The sequence below is a fragment of the Mustela erminea genome, chromosome 6 (assembly GCF_009829155.1).
Source record: "Mustela erminea isolate mMusErm1 chromosome 6, mMusErm1.Pri, whole genome shotgun sequence".
NCBI lineage: Eukaryota > Metazoa > Chordata > Mammalia > Carnivora > Mustelidae > Mustela > Mustela erminea.
The window spans coordinates 51,615,105-51,635,635 of record NC_045619.1 but is presented as its reverse complement, the minus strand read 5'-3'; the positions used below and the strand labels follow the sequence as shown (position 1 = coordinate 51,635,635).

Genomic DNA, 20,531 nt, shown 5'->3' with positions numbered 1-20,531 from the left:
TCAATAAATGTTTGCTGGATTAAACAACACTCACAGATGGTGGCCCTCCTTCTAGATTCCCTCAGCTCTAATACAGTTGGCCTTTTACTGCCAGAGTGATTGTCCACACTGCTGCCTGGGTGTCTGCACATGTGAGATTGTGTGTGTGTGTGTGTGTGTGTGTGTGTTGAGGGCAATGGTACAGAACAGAGCAGGAAGGGGACTCATGGTTGAGGGAGTGGCATGCACAAACTCATAGCCACTGGAAAAGCTGGTGGCATGTGAAGGAAATGACGAGGAGTTTGGCATTTGGGGTGGGTATGGCAGACTCCAGCCCATGGTAAGGATTGGACTTGACCTTTTAGGCCAGTGGTTGTGAAATTGTGCTTGCTGGAATTCCAGGGTTTCTGTGGAGCCTTTGGAAAGGGAAAAAGAAGACCTGAAAGGTCCTAAGGAGAGAAGGAAAATGATCTGAGTTGTGACTTCTGCCAGATACGGGCAGGGGCAGCATTGTGAAGGGTGGACTTGAGGGGTCAAGTCTGACAGCAGGAGCTTGTGAGAGGCAGTGACGGGTAGAAACAAGGATGGAATAGACGATACTTAGAAGGCGAAATTGATAGGAGTTGGCCTTAGAAGATGGATATGCGGAGAGGGAAGAAGAAATGGGGAAACGAAGACAACCGATGAGTCCCTGGCTTAGGAAGGCAAGCCCAAGTGTACGGGGGGAGGAGGACGGGTTTGTTTGCAGACAGGTTGTGTCGGAGGCCCAGTTTGGATGCCCATGCCTTACCTATGCAAGGTGTTCCCACTATTTCACGGCCAGAACCTTCTGCACTGGTCTGAGCTCTGTTCCCACCCAGCCCTCTCTGCTCCTGCCCTCTTTCTCTCGCTCTCTCACTTGCTCTCAAATAAATAAATAAAATCTTCAAAGAAAAACAAAAGAAGCTTAAAGATCAACTGCTCTAATCCTCTCACTTGACAGAGAGTGAGCATGTGGCCAGTTCCCTTGGCTGTATAGCGGCAGACCCAGGACCGGGAGCCAAGTCCTCCACTCCTGGCTTGGTGCTTTTTCCCTACCGCCCAGCACACGGCTTCTGCCTTAGTCAAACCATGTCTTTCTCAAAACGGGACTTCCCTTTACAAAAATAAAGGTACATTTTATTTCCCTTAAACATTGCCAGAACAAAGGAGAGCTATGTTGACATACACCCTCTTTGTCCTACAGAAATGTCCAATCTTGGGAATTAGGAGAAGAGAGAACCACCTCATTCCCCTGCTTTAAGAGAATCCTCGAGGGAAAAATGCAGGCTGTGGTTTGATTGATTAGAAGCATTTTAGTGGCTTTTCTTCTGCTGAGGAAAACATCTGGGTGGAGATGAACTGAGCTTAATTTTGTACAACTTATGTTTTTAGGCTTTTTTTGCAAAGCATGTCAGACATGAAAAAAGACATAGAAATTTTTTTTCCCAGCAGTATCTAAATATAAATGTCTGTTTAAGTGCACGTCCATAGTTTGGATCATAAATTGACTTGTTGGTTTTCTTTGGCATCATAGGGTGTTACGGAGAGAAATGGTGAATGTCATTACAAGGCACCCTTTTTCCTGTATTCAGTCTTAAAAAAAAAACAAAAAACTAATTCAGTGGCTGGGATCCAATTATGGTGGGCCATAAATCTGTTAGCAAACCTGAAATGGCTCCAGATGAAAAATGTGGACTGTGTATAAGGTCTTTATTTTCGAGCTGAAGACGTGGAAGGATTCTCCCTGGTGGTCTTCCTCTGTTCTTTCAGTTCTCAGTGCCACACACAGAATAATCTGCTGGCTTTTTTCCTTCTGTAAATCACCTCGTTCTTTTTTAATTTTTAATTTTATTAGCAATGGCTGGTTTAAAAAAAAATGGATAGTGTCTGGAAAAGAGATTGGGAGGATGCCGGCGAAATTGGATATATGGATTTCAGTAAGACGTTTGACGAAGTCTATTATGACTTCCTTGAGGGCAACAGAAAGAAAAATTAGGTGCTTTTGTTAGAAGAGTCTGTGGGTGCTTGGGAAAACCTACGTGGAAGTGCTCGTCAGTAACGATTGTTACCTGTGGGGGGCGCTCCAGTGCCATCACGTGGGATCTGCCCTTGGACTGTTCATCCCCTTTTTTAAAGATTTATTTATTTGAGAGAGAGAGAAAGAGAGAGCACGCACCTGGGAGAGAGTTGGGAAGGGGCAGAGAGAAAGGGAGAGAGAAAAATCCCAAGCAAATTCCCTGTGAGCACAGAGTCCAACATGGGGCTTGATCCTAGGACACCGATTTCATGACCTGAGCTGAAACCAAGAGTCAGACACTCAACCAGCTGAGCCACCCAGTTGCTCCTGGAATGTTCGGTTTCTCCCATCAGTGATGGCGTGGAGATGACAAGAATGTGGATGCGTGTCCAAAAGAAGGATCATGTCTGATTAATGAGGGCTGTCAAAAATTGTAACCGTCTGCTCTGCAAAACAATGTGTGCCTGTAACTGGGAGTGTGTAAGCAGTGCCTTTGTGACCATCTGTTATAGGAGATGTTCTAGAAGGAATCTCTGTTGCAGAAGGAGGTTTAGCGAAATTATGTTTACATTCCTTTCTAGCCCTAAGATCCTATTAGCGTACCATATTTGGCTGTAAGGCGACTCGTAACATACCTTCCTTGGAATCTGTTGTAAACCTCTGATTTACAAAGTTGGGAACCTAGAGCTTCTCGGGTACTCTGAGGGCTGTGGTGATGTGTTGTGTGCATTCTTGGCATAAACTTGCCTTCAGATGTGAGACCTTCAAATACGTGAATGAACACATGAGGAGTAGTAGTATAAACACGTTTGTCTCAGGAGCACTGATTTCTTCTGTGTAGGACTAACTGAAAGTAAAGGATAGAGAAAGAAAGATCAAAACTAGAGAATGAAAACACCAGTGGGGCCAGTTTTCTTTTTGCTCAGTTGTCTGAAACTGAGTGGAAGCTTGAAGGAGATCTCTAGGAGCTCGGGCCAATTACCCTGGGGTAGGATGAGATGAAGCAGGGGCAGGATGGACTTCCCGTTCCTTACTGATCAAGCTTCCTTCATGAGGCTGGACAAGGGAATATTTTGATAACTTTTTATAAAGACTGGCAAAAATAAAACACAAGTGAATCTTTAGCTGGTTGCCCTATTAATTGTCTTCAGTGAGATATCTTACTTCATTTATAAGGAATTTTGAAATTCCTAGCATTAACAATGTCATTTTTTAAAGTTGAATCCAAATGGTATGGGTTTCTTTTTTCAAATTATCGAGGTATGGTTGACATATAGCATTGTTAGTTTTTGGTGAATGGCTTCCCGGGAGAAATGAAACTGTGATTAATACACATTTTCTGGTGAATACTTACTTGAAGGATTGAAGTAATATGTTTGGAGCAATTAAATTTTAATACAATTAAGAGAGCAAACAGGACTACTTTCCTCCTGCTGATACAGTGATTTATAATTTTGGAATCCTGGAGGAAGCACAGGTGCTTTTCCCATTTTTATTTATATAGATTTTTGGCAGCCTATGCTTTACACCCTGTCACTTTTTTCTTCTTTCTTTTTTTTTTTTTCCTTTAAAAATAACAGCTAACAATTTTCACCTAGAACTCATTCACGGGCATTTGAAAAGGTGGTATCTTTGGAGAAAGTGGGCAGCTGATCACGATATCATCCACTAGATTTAATTTTGTCCAGAAAGTTGACATTAAATGTCTATAAAATCATCAAACAACGCTTTGAAAAATAAGCACTAGTATGAAGATCATCAATGGGTACTTTATTAAAGAAGTAATAGGGGGCTCCTGGGTGGCTCAGTTGGTTAAGCATCTGACTCTTGAACTCAGCTCAGGTCTTGATCTAGGGGTCATGATTTCGGGCCCTTATTAGAAAAAAAAAAAAAAAGTAATCTGGAGCTGTGAATTTCTGAATTAACCCACTTGTCATTGGGCCTGGAGGAAGTCAGATTGCCCCCATCTGCCACCCATGTTCACCACTTGGGCTTACTGTCGGCTCTGTCTCTGTAGCCGGTTTTCCCGTTCCAATACCCGCAAGCTCTGCGACACTCAGACACCCCCGATCCTTCTGTGACCCTGCGGGACCTGAGGCCACGCTGACCCCGCGTGGGCTTTGCCCCGGTTTAGCCTCTGGAGCGATGTCCCTCAGCGGAACAGACTTTTAAAAGTCCTGATTTTGTGCGCGGTTGCTCCGCCGCTTGCCGGGAGCCGGCCCCTCCCCCCGGGGTCTATCTTCCCGTCGCTTTGGATTCACTTCTCCGCCGGTCCTACCTTTCAGAAAGTGGTTGTTTTTCTGTTTCCAGAATTGCTGTTCTTCTTCTCTTCGATCTGCCGATGGATTTGCAGGTGTTTGCAATCTTTAGATAAGCTATCTAGCTGATCTCCTGCTAGCTGAAGTAGTCTCAGCCTGCTACTTCTCCGCCATCTTGACTCCTCCTGTTCACCACTTGGAATGCCCAGTCACAGCCAGATTGATTTGAGAACTTACCCCTGCGTTCATCAGTACTGTTGTCTTTCTCTAAAACAGGTATTGAATAGAATCTCCTACCTGCTGGGTAAGGTGCAGAATCGACCTCTTCTCATCCAAATCATAAAACTCTAATGTCTTCCCAGGACTGATCCAAGTTGTCTGAGGCCACCGTTTCAGACTTGGCATTTTTGCTTTTGTTTTCCAGACTGTTTATTCTATGGCTCCATTCCCTTTCCCACAGTTGGCGGAGTTGAGGGAAAAGTACACCTACAACATTACACCATTCCCAGCCACAGTTAAACCCACCTCTGTTTCTGGGTAAGGTCTTTTTATCCACCCCCCTTCTTGTTTTCATGATGGGAGGCTTAATACTTTAATGTGTTATTGTAACTTTGTATTTGTTAATCCCCAGATATATATATGTATTTTTTTTCCAAAGTATTTTGGGGCTTAAAATCTGAATGTCTCTTTCCCAAAGGTTTTGATTGACATTCAAGAGACAGATTTTTAAAACTTTACTTTCCAAAGAAGATTGAAGCATCAACTAAAGGAGTATTTAGAAACTTATTTAACAGTATCAAATATTAAACATTTTAATAATTAAAATAGGGTAGAACAGGTGCATGAAGAGACAGATGAACTATTTTGAAATGTAAAGACTGACATTGACAAATATATGTATAGAAATTTAGTGTTTGAAAACTTAGCATATCAAATCAATAGTGAAACTTTTTACTTAAATGGAAAAAATGAAATAATAAAATTAGCAGAAGAAAATGTGGGAAAATATCTTTAGTTCTTTGGAAAGGGAAGGCCTTAATCATGGATTCAAAAACACCAGGGAAAAAGTTAAGTACTTTTAAAAATAGTTTTCTGCATGATTGAAAACAGTACCAAACCAAACAAACCTCCATAAACAGGAACAAAAAAATGTTTGTGAAAAAATATTTGTACCTGGTATTTTGCATATATAAAGCTCCTAGAAATCAATAAGAAAATGAACACTCAATTGAAAAATGATGAGAGAACGGGCATAGGTAGTTTACATAAGGAATGACATCACTGGTATTAAGAGAAATACAGCTTAAAGCTAGATTGAGACTCTGTTTTTATCTGTCAGATGGATAAAAATTCAGAAGGTTGATGTGCACTCTGTTGATGAGGCTCATTGTTGGCTGGAGGTTAATTATTACAAGATTTGTGGCAGGCAATTTGGCAGTATTTCCCTAGATTATTAGTACATATTTCCTTTGACCCAGCAATTCTGTCTTTATGACTTACTCCACAAATATATTTTTACACCCGCCCAAACCCAGTATGTATCAGGTTATTTATAGCGGCATTGCTTAATGACAGTATGTGAGTGTAGACCACTCAGGTGTGTGGCCTGGTCCTGTAACATGAGCCATATGCATTCAGTCTAATGCAGTGATAAAAACAGGGTGAGGAAGCTCTACGTGTGGATCTGGAGAGATTTTTAGGTAAATAGATGTGAGGTGCACAACAGTGTAGATAGTATGCTGATAGTTATTCAAAAAGAGAACAATAAACTGTAGAGTTATATTGGCTTACGTATGCATAACAAAACTGAAGAACACATCAGAAATTAGTAACAAGGGTCACCTTTGGGAATTAGGTGGGGCAGGGGCTGAAGTTGGACGGGGAAGGGATGGAGACTTTTTATAGTTAAGTTGTATGTCCACTTCTATATAAAACTCATGTGTATGTCATTTAAGCCATGTGACTGTATCATTTATTTTTTAAAAATACCACTATTTTCCTTGAATATTTTTCTTCTTCTTTGTTTTCCAAGACGGCATGGAAAGGTCAGAGACAGTGATGAGGAGAACGACCCAGACGATGAAGATGCTGTTGCTACAGCCGTGGGGTGTCTTGGACCGTTCAGTGGGCTCCTGGCGCCTGAACTGCAGAAGTACCAAAAGCAGATCAAAGGTAGAGAGGTGGCTTTCTATGTAGGCGATCTCTGTGCATTAAATTATTATTGTGTTGGATAAATGCCTGCTGTTTCCTGGCCTGATTACCCATCTTTATTGAAAGTGTCTTCTGTGTTACTTTATCTTTTATTTTAAGATTTATTTATTTATTTTAAGTTTTGTTTTTAAGATTTTATTTATTTATTTGACAGCTCACAAGTAGGCGGAGAGGCAGGCAGAGAGAGGGGGGAAGCAGGCTCCATGCTGGGCAGAGAGGCCAATATGGGGCTCGATCCCAGGACCCTGAGATCATGACCTGAGCCCAAGACAGAGGCTTAACCCACTGAGCCACCCAGGTGCCCCAAGATTTATTTATTTTTGAGAGAGGGAGAGAGAGAAAGTGTGTACACATGGGGGAGGGGCAGAATCCTTAAGCAGACTCCATGATGATCATGTAGCCCAGGGCAGGGCTCAATCTCATGACCCTGAGATGACCACTGGAGCTGAATCCAAGAGTTGGTCACTTAACCTTCTAAGCCACCCAGGCACCCCTACTTTATCACTTAGTAGGATCTCTCTGTGAGGTGTTGCATACATCATATATATTTCTTTTTCTTTCTGAGGAGTTTTGTGCCCCCTTTACCTGATTCCACTTGGTATGCTCAGCTTCCTAGCTCAGAACCTGGCGTAGAACAGATGCTTAGTACCACATTGTATCTGAGTTCAATTGATACAGACTGGCTTCTTTTCCACTATAGAAATGTCCTCTGAAACATTAAGATAGCCTCTACTTGAATCTGAGTGATTAAAAACTCATTATCTCATAAGACATTCTGCTGGATCCTCTGCTTAGTCCATGACTTCTAGTCATGAAGAGATAATCTCCACCTACCAGTTCTTTTAATAGTTCTTTTGAACAAAACAGAACAAGTCTTCTTCCTCTTCTGTTGGACATTTCACCAGATCTTTGAGGACAGCCATCGTGTCGTCCAAGTTAGGAGTTTTTCAAAAGATACGACTTCTAGAACTTTTTTTTTTTAAAGATTTTCTTTATTTATTTGACAGACAGAGATCACAAGTAGGCAGAGAAGCAGGCAGAGAGAGAGGAAGGGAAGCAGGCTCCCCACTGAGCGGAGAACCTAATGCGGGGCTCAATCCCAGGACCCTGGGATCATGACCTGAGCCGAAGGCAGGGGCCTAACTCACTGAGTCACCCAGGCACCCCGACTTATAGAACTTTTAATATTCTGTATATTCACCTTTTAATGCCCTGCAGTTGGGTCGTGTCTCCCTTTGAGTTGGATGCTATGCTACATTTGTTTTTTTTTCTTGTGGAGAATGGACTTCCTGTGGTCTGGACACCATTGATGGAATGAACTCTTAGGAAGCAGTTGGTGGTCCTCCTGCCATGTGGAGGGTGGTCCATCTCCATATGTTCTTTCCTATCTTGGGTGGCGGTTCCTTCTTTAGGACATTTGTTCTACGTCTTCTAGTTTGAAGACTGTCTTCCTTGCAAAGGAGGACAGAGACAAGAGTTAGCAGGCCCTCTGCATATTCTTGGCCCTTGGCTAGTTTCCTACTGCCTTCTCAGAGTCGTGGGGCTATTTTCTCACTTTTGTTCTTTGTGTTTAGAAGGTTTCTTTTTTTTTTTGTTTGTTTGGCTGTTTTCTTCTGCCTGTGATTGTTTCATGGTAATCTGGTCCTTAAGCCTTAGCTTCTTTTGACTTTTAGCCTGCTTTATAGTTTTGGTTCACATGACTTTACGTGTATGTCTTTGCTATGTCCTCTCCTCTCATCTCTTTAAATGGCTTTTAAAACACCTAAACTCAGCAAGAGTCCTATTGATTTTGTCATGTCCTCTACCCCTTCTCTCTGTGACCTGAATTTCAGCTTTTGGTGTGTAGCCCCATGAAATCAATATGTATTTTAACTCCAAAATTTTTGCATCTGTGTTTCTGTAGTCTGGCTGTATGTCTCCCCCCGCCCCCCGCCCCCCCGCCCTTTTCCCTTCTGTTTTTCTGTCTGGGTAGCTGTACATACTTCAGGATGATAGGATCACTTTCTCTCAAGTTTTGTCATTAGCCTTTCTTGTCAGTTTTAAGTAAGCTCAGATTAGCAGGACCGTTTTAATTTTTTTCTCCTTAAAAAAGTGTTTTCTGTGAAAAAGTAAGTAAGCTTATCTGATATTTAGGCTTTATCTGGATAACACTTTTAGTAGATGTTAACATAATTGAAATGCTCCATTAATAATTTTTTTTAAAGATTTTATTTATTTATTTGACAGAGAGAGATCACAAGTAGGCAGAGAGGCAGGTAGAGAGAGAGGGGGAGGCAGGCTCCCTGCTGAGCAGAGAGCCTGATGTGGGGCTCGATCCCAGGACCCTGAGATCATGATGTGGGCTGAAGGCAGCGGCTTAACCCACTGAGCCACCCAGGCACCACCCCCCCATTAGTCAATTTTTAAAAGCTGGTTCCCAGGCCACTTTTCTATATTGTGCTAGAAAAGCTTGTGCAATATGTGTGTGCGCCCTCACACCGTGCTTATTTCTGCTTCTTAGATGTAATCTCAGATGAATCTATTAGTTGTAGGTATTAGAGGAGGAGAAACCACATCGGACAAAACATACAGAGTAGACAGCAGGAAATGTTTTTTACATGAAAAAAAAATTTATTGCTAGAGATGCAGTGATCTGAAGTTCTGATGATTTTATAGAACGTGTTGCTATTTTTAACTTAAGAAAAACTCACTTCTAATGACTGACTAAACTCTATAATCAATTCCTTGTAAGTCCTCATGCAATTACATGCAAATCTCTAAACCGACTTCAGACACCTGGAGTTCCCTTTCCATGAGGGAATTGTGGGAAATGGCAGTGACTTTTACATGGAAACAATTGAACTTAGGTCTACGTAATGAACAAAGTGGTAATAAAAATTCAACAGTGAACCCATCCAGCTTGTTTGGGATCCACAGTTAGGCTAATAAGAAAATGCAGACCTATTTTCAGGGCCAAAGGAAAACACCTATCAGACAAATTGTAGCAAACTGATTGATTGATTGATTGATGGTTCGAACCCCGGGGCATAGTGTCACCCGTGCTCATTAATTCCTTTCTCCCCCATGACACCGTCCTATCCCTCTCCCCTGGAGTGCAGAACCGAACGAAGAGCAGAGTCTGCGGTCTAACAACATCGCGGAGCTGAGTCCGGGAGCGATCAATTCCTGTCGGAGTGAGTACCATGCGGCCTTCAACAGCATGATGATGGAGCGCATGACCACGGACATCAACGCGCTGAAGCAGCAGTATTCTCGGATTAAGAAGAAGCAGCAGCAGCAGGTCCACCAGGTGTACATCCGGGCAGGTAATGTGGTTTTCGGAACGATTTCAAGTCTGTGTCACCTTGTGGAAGAAAGAACGAGTGCTCCGAGGACGGCCTCCTCATGGCAACTCGCGGTGGCTCAGCAACCACAGACACGGCTGGCCCGAGCGGACAGCACATTTGGCATCTCATTTTTTATTTTATCAGGCCCTGCAGAAGAAAAAGGCCACGGGTTCCTTTTAGGTACCAAGAACCAGGCAGCTGATGGTAGTAAACACATCTTTACTCTGTGTGCTTGTGGAGAGGGGTAGCTGAATGATGAAAATGTTGCAGATGCCAAGCAGTCCTTGGACTTGAGACATTTTGGAGCTCTCACCTCTAGAACCTATTCTTCTGTGGGCTAGTACATGAAGCTACCCACCAGTCATGTAGGTAGTCATATAACCAATAGTCATGGTCAGACAGAAAGAAAAAAAAAAAACAACCCATCCCTGTGCCTCACTGATAGGTTAGCAGTGTCTTGGGGGTCTGCTGAGAAGAACGTAATTGGAATACAGTAGGAAATGCTCTTTTCCAAGGACTGTCAAACTGCCTTTTTTTTTTTTTTCTTCTAAAAATCCCAGGGAATAGTCTGCTTTATTATTTAACACATGCTGATTTGGGAAGTGGTTTGTCTTGTTCCAAGTGAAATCCTAATGATTATGATGCCTGCCCAGTGTTAATCAAAATAGGAAGTTGCCATGTTTCTAAGAGGCTTGTGCGAGCGTGTGACTGATTTTGCACAAAAACTGAACTTACCTTACACTTGTGCGGGAGGAGTGGGCCGCTTCCCCAAGAGTCTTACTTCAGCCTGAATCCTTAAGAAAGAAGGCGCAAAGGAAACAAAGGTAGCACTTTAATGTTCAAAGCACTGGCTCATGCGTATCCTCATTTTGTCCTTGAAGCACATCTGTGAGGAAGGTAAGGATGGATATTCTTATGTCCTTTTAAAAGATGAGGGAATGGTGTCTCAGGAAGGCTTCGCAGAGTTAGTAGCTGTGGTGGGTGGTCAGGCCAGAGCTAGACCCCTGTGTTCTGATTCCTTGTATCGTCCATTTTCAACTGCACCGTACCCATCTCTGGGTGGGATGGTGAACAGTTGGTATTCTCAGTGGTTATTAGGTCAGCCCAGTGCCTTGTACTCTAGTCAGAGGTCAGTAAACTATGCTCCACAGGCCAAATCCTCCTAGCTGCCTGTTTCTGTAAATAAAGTTTTATGTGAACACAGGCATGCCCATTTATTTACATATTGTCTATGACTGCTTATACACTATAGTGTCTAAAATTACCTAGAATCAGGTCCTTTTCAGGAAAAGTTGGCTGACTCCTCTAGATCACAGTTTACATGGTCCTTTTTAGGGAGAGATTGTTGCTCAAAAGCAATGTTCTAGAGCATTCCTTCTGAAACTTCAGGGTGCATATAAATCACTTGGGGATCTGTTAAAATGAAGAGTCTGTTTCAGCAGGTTTGGGGTGGGGCTGAGATTATGCATTTCCAGCAAGCTCCTGGGTGATGCCAGTATTGCTGGGTGGGGATCCCGCTTTGAGTAGAAGCTTTTAGAGGTGATGGCAGAAGGTGGCATCAGCACTGTGGGCAGGAGAGGCTGCACCTGACCTCTGCTCCTGAGATGGAAAGGACGATGGTGAGCATGGTGGTTGAGTGGTGGTTGAGGTACCAGCCTCCCAGGTTAGGGAGGACAGGAAGTTAGGCCTTTTGGATCTGATAGCTTCTGTTTTTGTGGAGCAATTGGAGGAAAAGTCATTTGCTTGGGAGTCAGTTGGGGGACTAAAGTGGGGGAGTAGAGAAACTAAGGAAGATTTGGATAAAGGTCATGGGATGGAATGGAAGAAGGAAAGAAAAGGATTGTTCAGTGTCTTTGAGGACCTAATAAAATAGGAAGTTAATGAATCTGAAGGGCTTTCAGTCCACACGTCTGTGTGATCCCACCTCCCACCCCACTTTGAAAAGATAATGTGATTTGTGGCTCCAGGGTTAGGATTTTGCCAGGTATCAAGGCATGGGGATGTTGGGAATGTCTGGGTTTTGGTGAGGCACCAGTCCCAGTGATTAGCCACACATCTAGCCTGGTAGGGGTATGAGTGACCCAGAGACAGACAAGGGGTTGAAAGATCAAAGAACCCAAGTCTCTTTGGCCCAGTACTGTCAATGGCTATATTGAGAGAGACTAGAAGAGTCAAAGAGAACAATAGGAGAGTTAAATATTTTTCAGGGAAGGTAGATCTCAGTGATGAGGTTTAGGATGGAATTGGGGTGGTAGAAGGAAGTGTGCGGATGGGTCAGAGAAACAGTCAGGTGACCGAGGGTGGGTAATAGGATATGGAGTGAAGAGGAGGCATCTTCAGTAAGGACTGGAGTGTGACCAGAGGTAGATGACAGTAGTCGAGAAGTATAGAAGTGAGTTCAGCAGATGACATGGACATCAGGACAAAGGTGGTTCACACGAAGATGGTGGGGCCTTCTGCCTGGGGCCATGTGTGTTTGAGCATCATCTGAAAGAGACGCTTGGTCTTAGCCAAGGGAGAAGAAGGACAATAATACTATCGACAGTGCCCTCCAGGAGAACACAGCTTTTGGTACTCTCCAGTCTTCAGTTTGCTTTCAAAGTCCATTGAGGACACAGGGATGGATTTTCGTACTTAGGACCAGGCATCGGGGAGCAGTGACTTCACTGTGTTTTTACCACCTTATTAATCACTTCTCTCATCCTGCCGTCTCTCACTTCACAATACATGGTGTGTGTTCTTTTCCTACCTCTCAGGAGCTAACAGCTGATCATCCAAATGGTCATAGTGTTTGACTTATTTTTAAAAAGTCTTCTAAGATTTTCTAGATACAAGACCTCTGAGGTTGTTTCTCGGAGACAAAAACTCTTGGGAAGAAACAGGGCATCTGCCCATGAATTAGCAACAAGGGACCAATGAGTCTCAGTCTCCTGTCTCCTCCTCTCTGAAGAGGAGGGAATAGGTATGCCAGGGCTCTAGGGTTGAATTCAGTTTTTGTTACCTTCAGTCACATGGCTCTGCCCAAATCTGGGAAATACATGGGTGAGATTGGGGGATAAGCTCTATGTGATTCTCGTACTGTGATGGCTGGTTTCTCTGTGGTACGTTTCATCCAACCTTTCACCATTTCTTTCAGACAAAGGGCCAGTGACCAGCATTCTCCCGTCTCAGGTGAACAACTCTCCAGTTATCAACCACCTTCTTTTAGGAAAGAAGATGAAAATGTCAAACAGACCTGCCAAGAACGCCGTCATCCACATCCCCGGTCACATGGGAGGCAAGATGTCTCCTGTCCCCTACGAAGATCTGAAGACAAAGCTCAATTCACCGTGGCGGACTCACATCCGAGTCCACAAAAAGACCATGACGAGGACCAGGAGTCAGCTGGGCTGCGGGGACACCGTCGGGCTGATCGAGGAGCAGAATGAGGGATGCAAGACTAGCAGCCTGGGGGCAGCAGAGGCCTCCTCCAGTGGGGCAGCCGCCGGAAGGGAGGGCAGCTGCTCCGGAAGCAGCGCAGGGCGGACGATCGAAGGGCGGTCCCCAGAGCCCGCGTTCGGGGAGGCCGATGCCGACGTGTCTGAGGTCCAGGTGAAGTTAGAAGCCCTGGAACTGAGCCAGAGGGATGCAGCTGCAGGCCCGGAGCCCAAGGCACACCAGCCCTGCCCACCGCCCTTCTCAGAGCTGTCTGAGGCCCCCGGTGAAAACAGAGCCCCCAGCAAGCCTCCCCAGGGCAGCCACCCGAAAGCACCCATCTTCAGCCCTTTCCCCAGCGTCAAACCGCTGCGGAAGTCAGCCACCGCCAGGAATTTGGGATTGTATGGTCCTACCGAAAGAACCCCCACCGTGCACTTTCCACACATGAGCAGGAGCTTCAGCAAATCGGGGGGTGGAAGCAGTGGTACAAAGAAACGATGATGGCCCACGGTAGCTGATTCTCCATTCACCTTCTCCCAGCGGCCTAAGGATTCCAGCTGAATGGCTCCAAAAGCGTTTTGACTGCCCCGTGAAAACGAGTGGATAGGTTCAGAGATGAACACTGGGCCATGGAACTGAGAACGAGAACTTTGAGAATGGGAGCTCGAAAGGGTCCGTCTTCCCCACCTACCAATCACGGATCCAGTGAATTCTTGTGGCAGAATAAATAGCGTAGTTTTCAAGTGTGACGTTTTCCCAGTTTTTCATTGTGACTTGTTTAGACAAGACTGTGAATCTGGACTGTTAACCCCTCTTCCTTCTTCCTGTTCTGAAGACCTGCAGGGGTCCCCGTGACCACCCTCCCCTCAAATCTTCTGGTTCCCTGGGTGTTTCCGACCCTGGAGCACGCACACGCTAACTCACTAGAATAGAAACTGTAAAAAGGAATTACGTTTCTTTATTGCAAAAAACTTCTTAATTTCCCTCTTCCAGTCCCACCGAGGGAATGTGTGTGTGTGTGTGTGTGTGTGTGTGTGTGTGTGTGTTTCTTTAGTAGTTTCTTTCAGCCAAGCTCAAGATTTTTTTTTTTTTTAAATTCTTACACTAAAGTGCAGGAGAAGAGTGTAGATAGCCATTCTTTCTCTTTCTATCCGCAAAATGAAGAAAACCTGTATCTGCTGAAATTTAGGTTGGTACAACAACTTGAAGATCTTATGCAGAGAACACACATGGGATGGGTATCCAAACATCAGCCTGCATAGCGGGCTGATTCCACGAAGCTTTCTGTCCTCTGATGAAGAGTTCAGGTCCTCAGTGCGGGGAGGACGTGATGGGCTCTGAGGAGCTTGTCCTGTGTCTTCCGCCCCGTAGTCACTCACCTACCAGCTCTCCTTCCGGGTCGCAGCGGGGCCCCTGTGGTTCTGTTACTTGAATCTTGTGCTTTTTTGATTGAAGTGCTTTGTTGAGTTTTTTGCTACTTGAACCCTGCCTTTCTTTGGAGAAGGCATTCGTGCTTTCTAGCTCTCTCTTCCCCACCTGGCCGCCGGTCCCCGCGGGCAGAGACGACACCTGTTTTTCCACTATGCAGATGGGAACTCTGAGCCACAGCAGAATGAAGGAGCAGTTCAGACGCACAAGGTGAACTCTCCTGGTATTCAGTGTGACTCCCTCACGTTTCTGGAGGCGGATTTAATGCTCCTTGTGCACAGATGCATTGGTACGTAGGTTCTGAAAACCACCACCAGGAAGCCATTCATTCTGCTCCCTCCTGACTCAGAAGACCTCCCTCCAGATGCTTCAGAGCCCTGTGATGGCATTTCACAAAACCAGCACTAACCTTTTAACCCCCCAAAGTCGTTCATTTTAAAAAGGCTTCATGCAGCTGTCATTCCTCTGAACAAAGGCTCACTCCTCGGTCTCCTTCTCTTACTATCATTAGAAGAATAGACGCGACATCATTACCCTCATTTTTGAAAGACCTTGGCCGTGCTGGCTGGCATATCGTTGATGCAGTTGATGTTAATTTGAGCTAATTGGGTTGCCAGTTCTGAAACCAAAGCTGTAATTCTAGAGAGGGCTTTTACTAGGAGAGGTATTAATTTTTGTAATAGAGAATGTGGTTGTGTGGGCTCTTTTGAACAGCAAAACACAAGAAGGACATATAGCGAGAAAAGCCATTTTATTCCTTCTGTGGTATTTTTACCCCCAAAGGAGCTAAAGTTGGAAAATGTGACGAATAAGTCATTGCAGTTCTGGTCTTGAATTCTGTGCCATCTGAAGTTAGCATGCGGCTTCTTAAAAAGCAGCGTTGCCCACCACCTCTGTCTTGGGAAGAGCGGAGGTGGAATGCTGGGCTTACTTTGCATTCCACCCGCGGGGGACGAGACCCACTGCATTTTCCAAAGTTAAGCAAATGACATGATTTCCCTCCATCTGCTAAAACTTTACAGACAAGATCATTCCACCTTAGGTTCTTATCTCCTCCCCCGACCTGCATGAGTCATAACAGACTCATCCCTTTGAGGGATGTCTGACTCCAGTAGAGAATTGTTCTTTCTTTTCTTGCAGCCCCTTGAGGATCTTGTTTCGGGGGTGGGGTCTGGGGAGAAGGCTGCTTACCATCCTTAGGCTGCTGCTGTTGCTGTCTGTAAAGCATCTTGGTATTAACCAGCGTGTGCCCTGCCCATTCCCGGCTCTGGTCTTTCTGAGAAAGGGCTGGATGAGCCTGCACAGGCTTGGGAGTAAGTATTGACCCCCAATGAAGGAACAAAGACATGAAAGTGTAATAGCCCTTTGAGGTAAAAATGACCTTGTCAGGATTTTAAAAACCGGAGGATTTCTGTCGAAGCGCTCTCTGTACCGATAACATGCATGCCTCGTACCACGTACTCATGATGTGAATCGGGCAATTTTGGAGCCGTGCCTGCTTCTGAAAATGAAGACCAGTGGCGTTGCCTCTACCACACAGCAGATGCAAAGACCAATCTGGACCTGTTATTGTCCCTGTAGACTAGACGCTGTATGCAAGCACCAGAAGTACTTGCTGGGTAGCGGTTTCTTTATTTCTAGCTACGTCTGTCCCCTGTCAACACTTGTGCGGGGAGTCGACACCTTCCAATGCTTCTGCACCTCAGTCCTTTTACAAAAGCCTCCAGATGATTTAACCCTAGTTTGTAATGTTGACCTCCGGGCTGTCAGTGTTTGAAACATTGTATTCCTTTTTTGGGTCTCTGTTGTTCTGAAGAATTGTACTGATTACAGAGATATGTGCATAAAGATTCTCATTGTTGTAGCTGTTGTGCCGTTTTCTCTCAGAGCGCATGCGTAGAATACTGTCATGCCCTTAACATTCCCCTTCCTCTCCAGCCTTTTCCCTCCATGGTCACACCATCCAGGGAACCCGCCCTGTAAGCTCCATCTCCTCCAGTCTGATCACTGGGTTAAAGGTGGCCTATGACCTTTGGAGAACTTGGCAGAATGGCGGGTTCCTATGAGTAAATGGAGAGTTTATTTAAGAATGCGTGTGTGAATGTTCATGTGTGTATAAAATTAACCTTTAGATTTGTCATTTTCCTTTGTTTAAATAAAACAAAAAAATAAGAATGCAATTAAGCTTCCTGGTCTTATGGATTCTAGACGAACAGAGAGTTGTGAACAAGTGTGTAGCTGCAGCCTGACCCCCGTAAGAAGTCCCCCTTTACTCTTTCTGAGCCCCCCCCTTTTTTTTTTGCTGTCTACAGCAATCATTTGAGGCAGTATTTAAAATACAGATTGCCCGATTTTCCTAATTAGAAAAGTGGTATGTATTTTAAGAAAATTTGCAAAACAGAGCATAAGGAATCATCAGTATTCTGGTATGGGCTTTTCTAGTATGTTCTTGTTTGTGTGTGTGTGTGTGTGTGTGTGTGTGTGTGTGCGCACGCGCAGACACACACAAAAAGGTAGATTAAGCTGTCTTTTCAGTAAATGCACTTACACTGCGGCATTTTCAGTGACTAGTAGACCATCCCGTTTTCACGCCAGAATTCACATAACCAGTACCTTGTCAGACAGGTCATTCCCGTTCACAGGTGGTTCTTTGAGCCAGCGCACCTTATACTTACTCTTTGTGACCAGCCTTAAGTGTTTCCTCCGGGTCTGTGCCCTGAGGTGGTGGTGCTGGGTCAGAAAGTATGAACGTTTCTAAGTCCTGTTTTGTCAAATTGCTACCCTTAAAGGCTGACCTTCTTATACAAGCTGTGAATGAGAATGCCTGCTTCTCTCCACCCTTGGATGAGGCAGCAGTCTCCCTTTTATCTTTTTTTCTAGGACATCCAGTATTGATAGAAGCAGTGATAATGGGCATTCATATCTCATTCCTGACTTTTAAGGGAACCATTAAGTAAGATGTTGGCTGAGATTTCTGGTAGGTATCCTTTATCAGGTTAAAGAAATTGCCGTTTATTCTTTGCTCGCTAAGTTTTTCAAAAAGTCCTCAGTAGGTACAGCTGACCTTGAACCGTGGGAGTTTGAGCATCTCAGGCCCACTTATATGTAGACCTACTTGATAAATACTGTACCATAAATACATTTTTTCTTAACGATTTTCCTAACCTTTTCTCTAGTTTACTTCATTGTAAGAATACAGGATATAATGCATATAACCTACAAAATATGTGTTAATTGATTTTATGTTATTGGTAAAGCTGCTGGTCAACAGTGGGCTAATAGTAGTCAAGTTTTGGGGGAGTCAGAAGTTATATGTGGATTTTTTACTGTGCCCTAACTCTCCCATTCTTCAATGGTTAACTGTATTGAACTTTCTCAAATGATGTCCAATTGCCTCCTCAGAGAAGAAAGTGGTGTTTGAGATTTGAACTTGAACTTGAGAAAATAACCATTACCAGGTTTCATCGAAGAGTATTGGGTATTTTAGAGCTGGAAGTGATGGCAGTAAAAGTTTATGTGCAAATTTTCTTTGCAGTAAATTCACTAGTAGAAATTTGGAAAGAAAGTAAACATGTGAGAATGGGGGAAGTGGTTGGTTGCGTGAATTATGGCTCATCCATAAGATGGAAATGCACTGGCCCATGAGTGGCCCATTGAAATGACTGTTACCTATTACCCATATGAAGAAGTTTAAAGTCGGCGAAGTCTGGATACAGTCAGCCAGTGGGATATAGCTGTGGATTGGAAGCCCTTACTGGATGGTGGTGGAAAGCAGGCAGAAAGAACCAGGCAGTGGTGCTCAGTCAAATGGGGACTGAGTGGGGACTGGGAGACTGTTGGGTAGGATCAACTCTCAAGAGGTTCCCAGCTGGCCATCTCCTTCCTGGAGTTACATCCTTCCTGGAGCTCAGCTCTGGTGAGACCCACTGATGACCTGAAAATCATGCTCCCTCCCATTCTCTTCACTCTTTCTGGCACCGCCAATCCTTATCTGATTGCCCCACTCTGCACCCAAGGGGCCTCAAGAATCCTGGAGTTAAGAAAACCAGAGAGTTCAGTGTTACTCAATATTTGCATTCCTGCTACAATCCAAGTTTTCCTTTAGGCAGTGCTGATTCTTGGAAGGAGGTTAATCAATTCCCTCTAAGGGACCAACAGGGCTGGGTGGAAACTAACTGATACCTCAACCCAGATGTTTCCCCACCCTTGAGAATTCCAGAAATCTGTATTAAAACAAACAAAAATCCAAGTAATTTTGACACTGAGCTAGATTTGGCCACCACCGGTCAATCTAACCTACTCTGATGGTCTCTTCACTAGAACTTACCCCACTCCCCACTGCAGTGATTATACGTTGCTGCTAGGGTGATCCTTCTAAAATGAAAAACTGATCTGGCCATCCCTCTGGTCAGAATAATCCTTCCATTGTTCCCCATTTTCTAGAGGATAAAATCTAAAATCCTCATCTTAGCATGATCTGGCCTATGGTTATTTTTTGAGCCTATTTTTCTTACCATCTTTCCCGTTTGTCACCTTCTACAACCCATCATCAGCGCAATAATATCTACCATTTGTTGAGTTTCTATGTGTTAGGTGCTCCATATTATTATGTTATCTTGCTTATTCCTCCCAAGAACCCAGGAAACATATTGTCCCTGTATTACAGATGATGATGTGAGCTGAGCAGTTCTGTCCTTACCCGCGGTCACCTACTGGTAAATAACAAGAGTCCTGATCCCTCTGACACCAGATTGTGCTCTCTTCTTTGCTGTGCTGACAACTTTGCAAACAACTTGGAATTCCCTGGAAGGTCCTTGTCCTCCCAACATCCTCGTAACTGTGTATCCACAAACCTCTGCCCAGAGCACACTCCTTCTCCAGTTCGCCTGGGACACACCCACTCATCCTTTTAGTCTTAGCTTACACAGCACTGAGGTCAAATCCAATCTGTGCAGACGCACACAAAATTCTGTGATTTTTGTGCCAATCACCTAACAGCTGGGCTTTTTGATATCCCCATCTGTATGGTGAGAATAATCATTTCAACCTCACAAGTTTTGTTGTGGACTCTGCTATTTCTGCTGCCTACAATTAACTACCTTCCTTTGGCAGCAATGACCTGATTTTGCTTGGCGAGCTGGCCCTCCTCCACTTCTGTCTGAGGACTTCTGGTGAGGTTGGTGCCCCTGAAGCACAGGGCCTGAGCTAAGCCCCTCTGTACTCTCCTTCCTCCCAGCTGTGGTGTCTGACTTATGGACAAGCACGTGGGTGCAGAAACTCAGATGCTGAGCTCTTGTTTTCGAGTCTTGGGGAAGCTGACTTGCTCATTTCTAATGGATTTGTACCTTGAGGGGAAAAGCTCTTAAGTTGCTACTGGGAACAGTCCTGTAATCACAAGGGCAGAGCCTGCTGGAGAAGACTCAACACTGAGCAAGCAGAGGTGAGAAACAGAAATCAGGCCATTTTTCTATCAAGTAACCCCTGGATCAGGCCATACCTGAAACTAAATCTGTCTCTCTGTGGCATTTTATTACATCAACAAACATTCCAGTGTAGCTTTTAGCCCAGTTTGGCCAGGTTTTCTACTGTTCATATTAAACATCTCTTACTTGGAAGAGGGATGTTATGAAGATTACAGATAGTAAAGGCAAACCAGTCATTATATCATCAGTGAAAAATGATAACTATTTCTTACTTTATAGTGCTTCTAGCCTCTCCTTGGCTGTTCTCTGTTATTTTTGGCTTTGTCCTCCCTAGCATAAAAACAGTGTAAAGAGGGGCACCTGGTGGCTCAGTGGGTTAAGTGTCTGCCTTCAGCTCAGGTCATGATCCCAGGGTCCTGGGATCGAGCCCCAAGTTGGACTCCGTTTCCCT

General features: G+C 44.3%; 1 protein-coding gene across 4 annotated transcripts in view; it reads left to right on the top strand.

Moving 5' to 3' along the window:
• TBC1D30 (TBC1 domain family member 30) overlaps positions 1-16,837 on the top strand; it is an 82,066-nt gene extending 65,229 nt beyond the window's left edge. For 2 of the 4 annotated variants that reach the window (XM_032347151.1, XM_032347154.1), the window contains 5 exons: positions 4,700-4,812; positions 6,308-6,447; positions 9,585-9,791; positions 9,957-10,016; positions 12,949-16,837. In XM_032347151.1, the coding sequence (XP_032203042.1) occupies positions 4,700-4,812; positions 6,308-6,447; positions 9,585-9,791; positions 9,957-10,016; positions 12,949-13,730 (1,302 nt within the window). In that variant the 3' untranslated portion in view covers positions 13,731-16,837. The remainder of the gene's footprint in view (positions 1-4,699; positions 4,813-6,307; positions 6,448-9,584; positions 9,792-9,956; positions 10,017-12,948) is intronic. The other 2 variants (XM_032347152.1, XM_032347153.1) reach the window with 1 other exon arrangement.
• Positions 16,838-20,531: the final 3,694 nt, after the last annotated feature.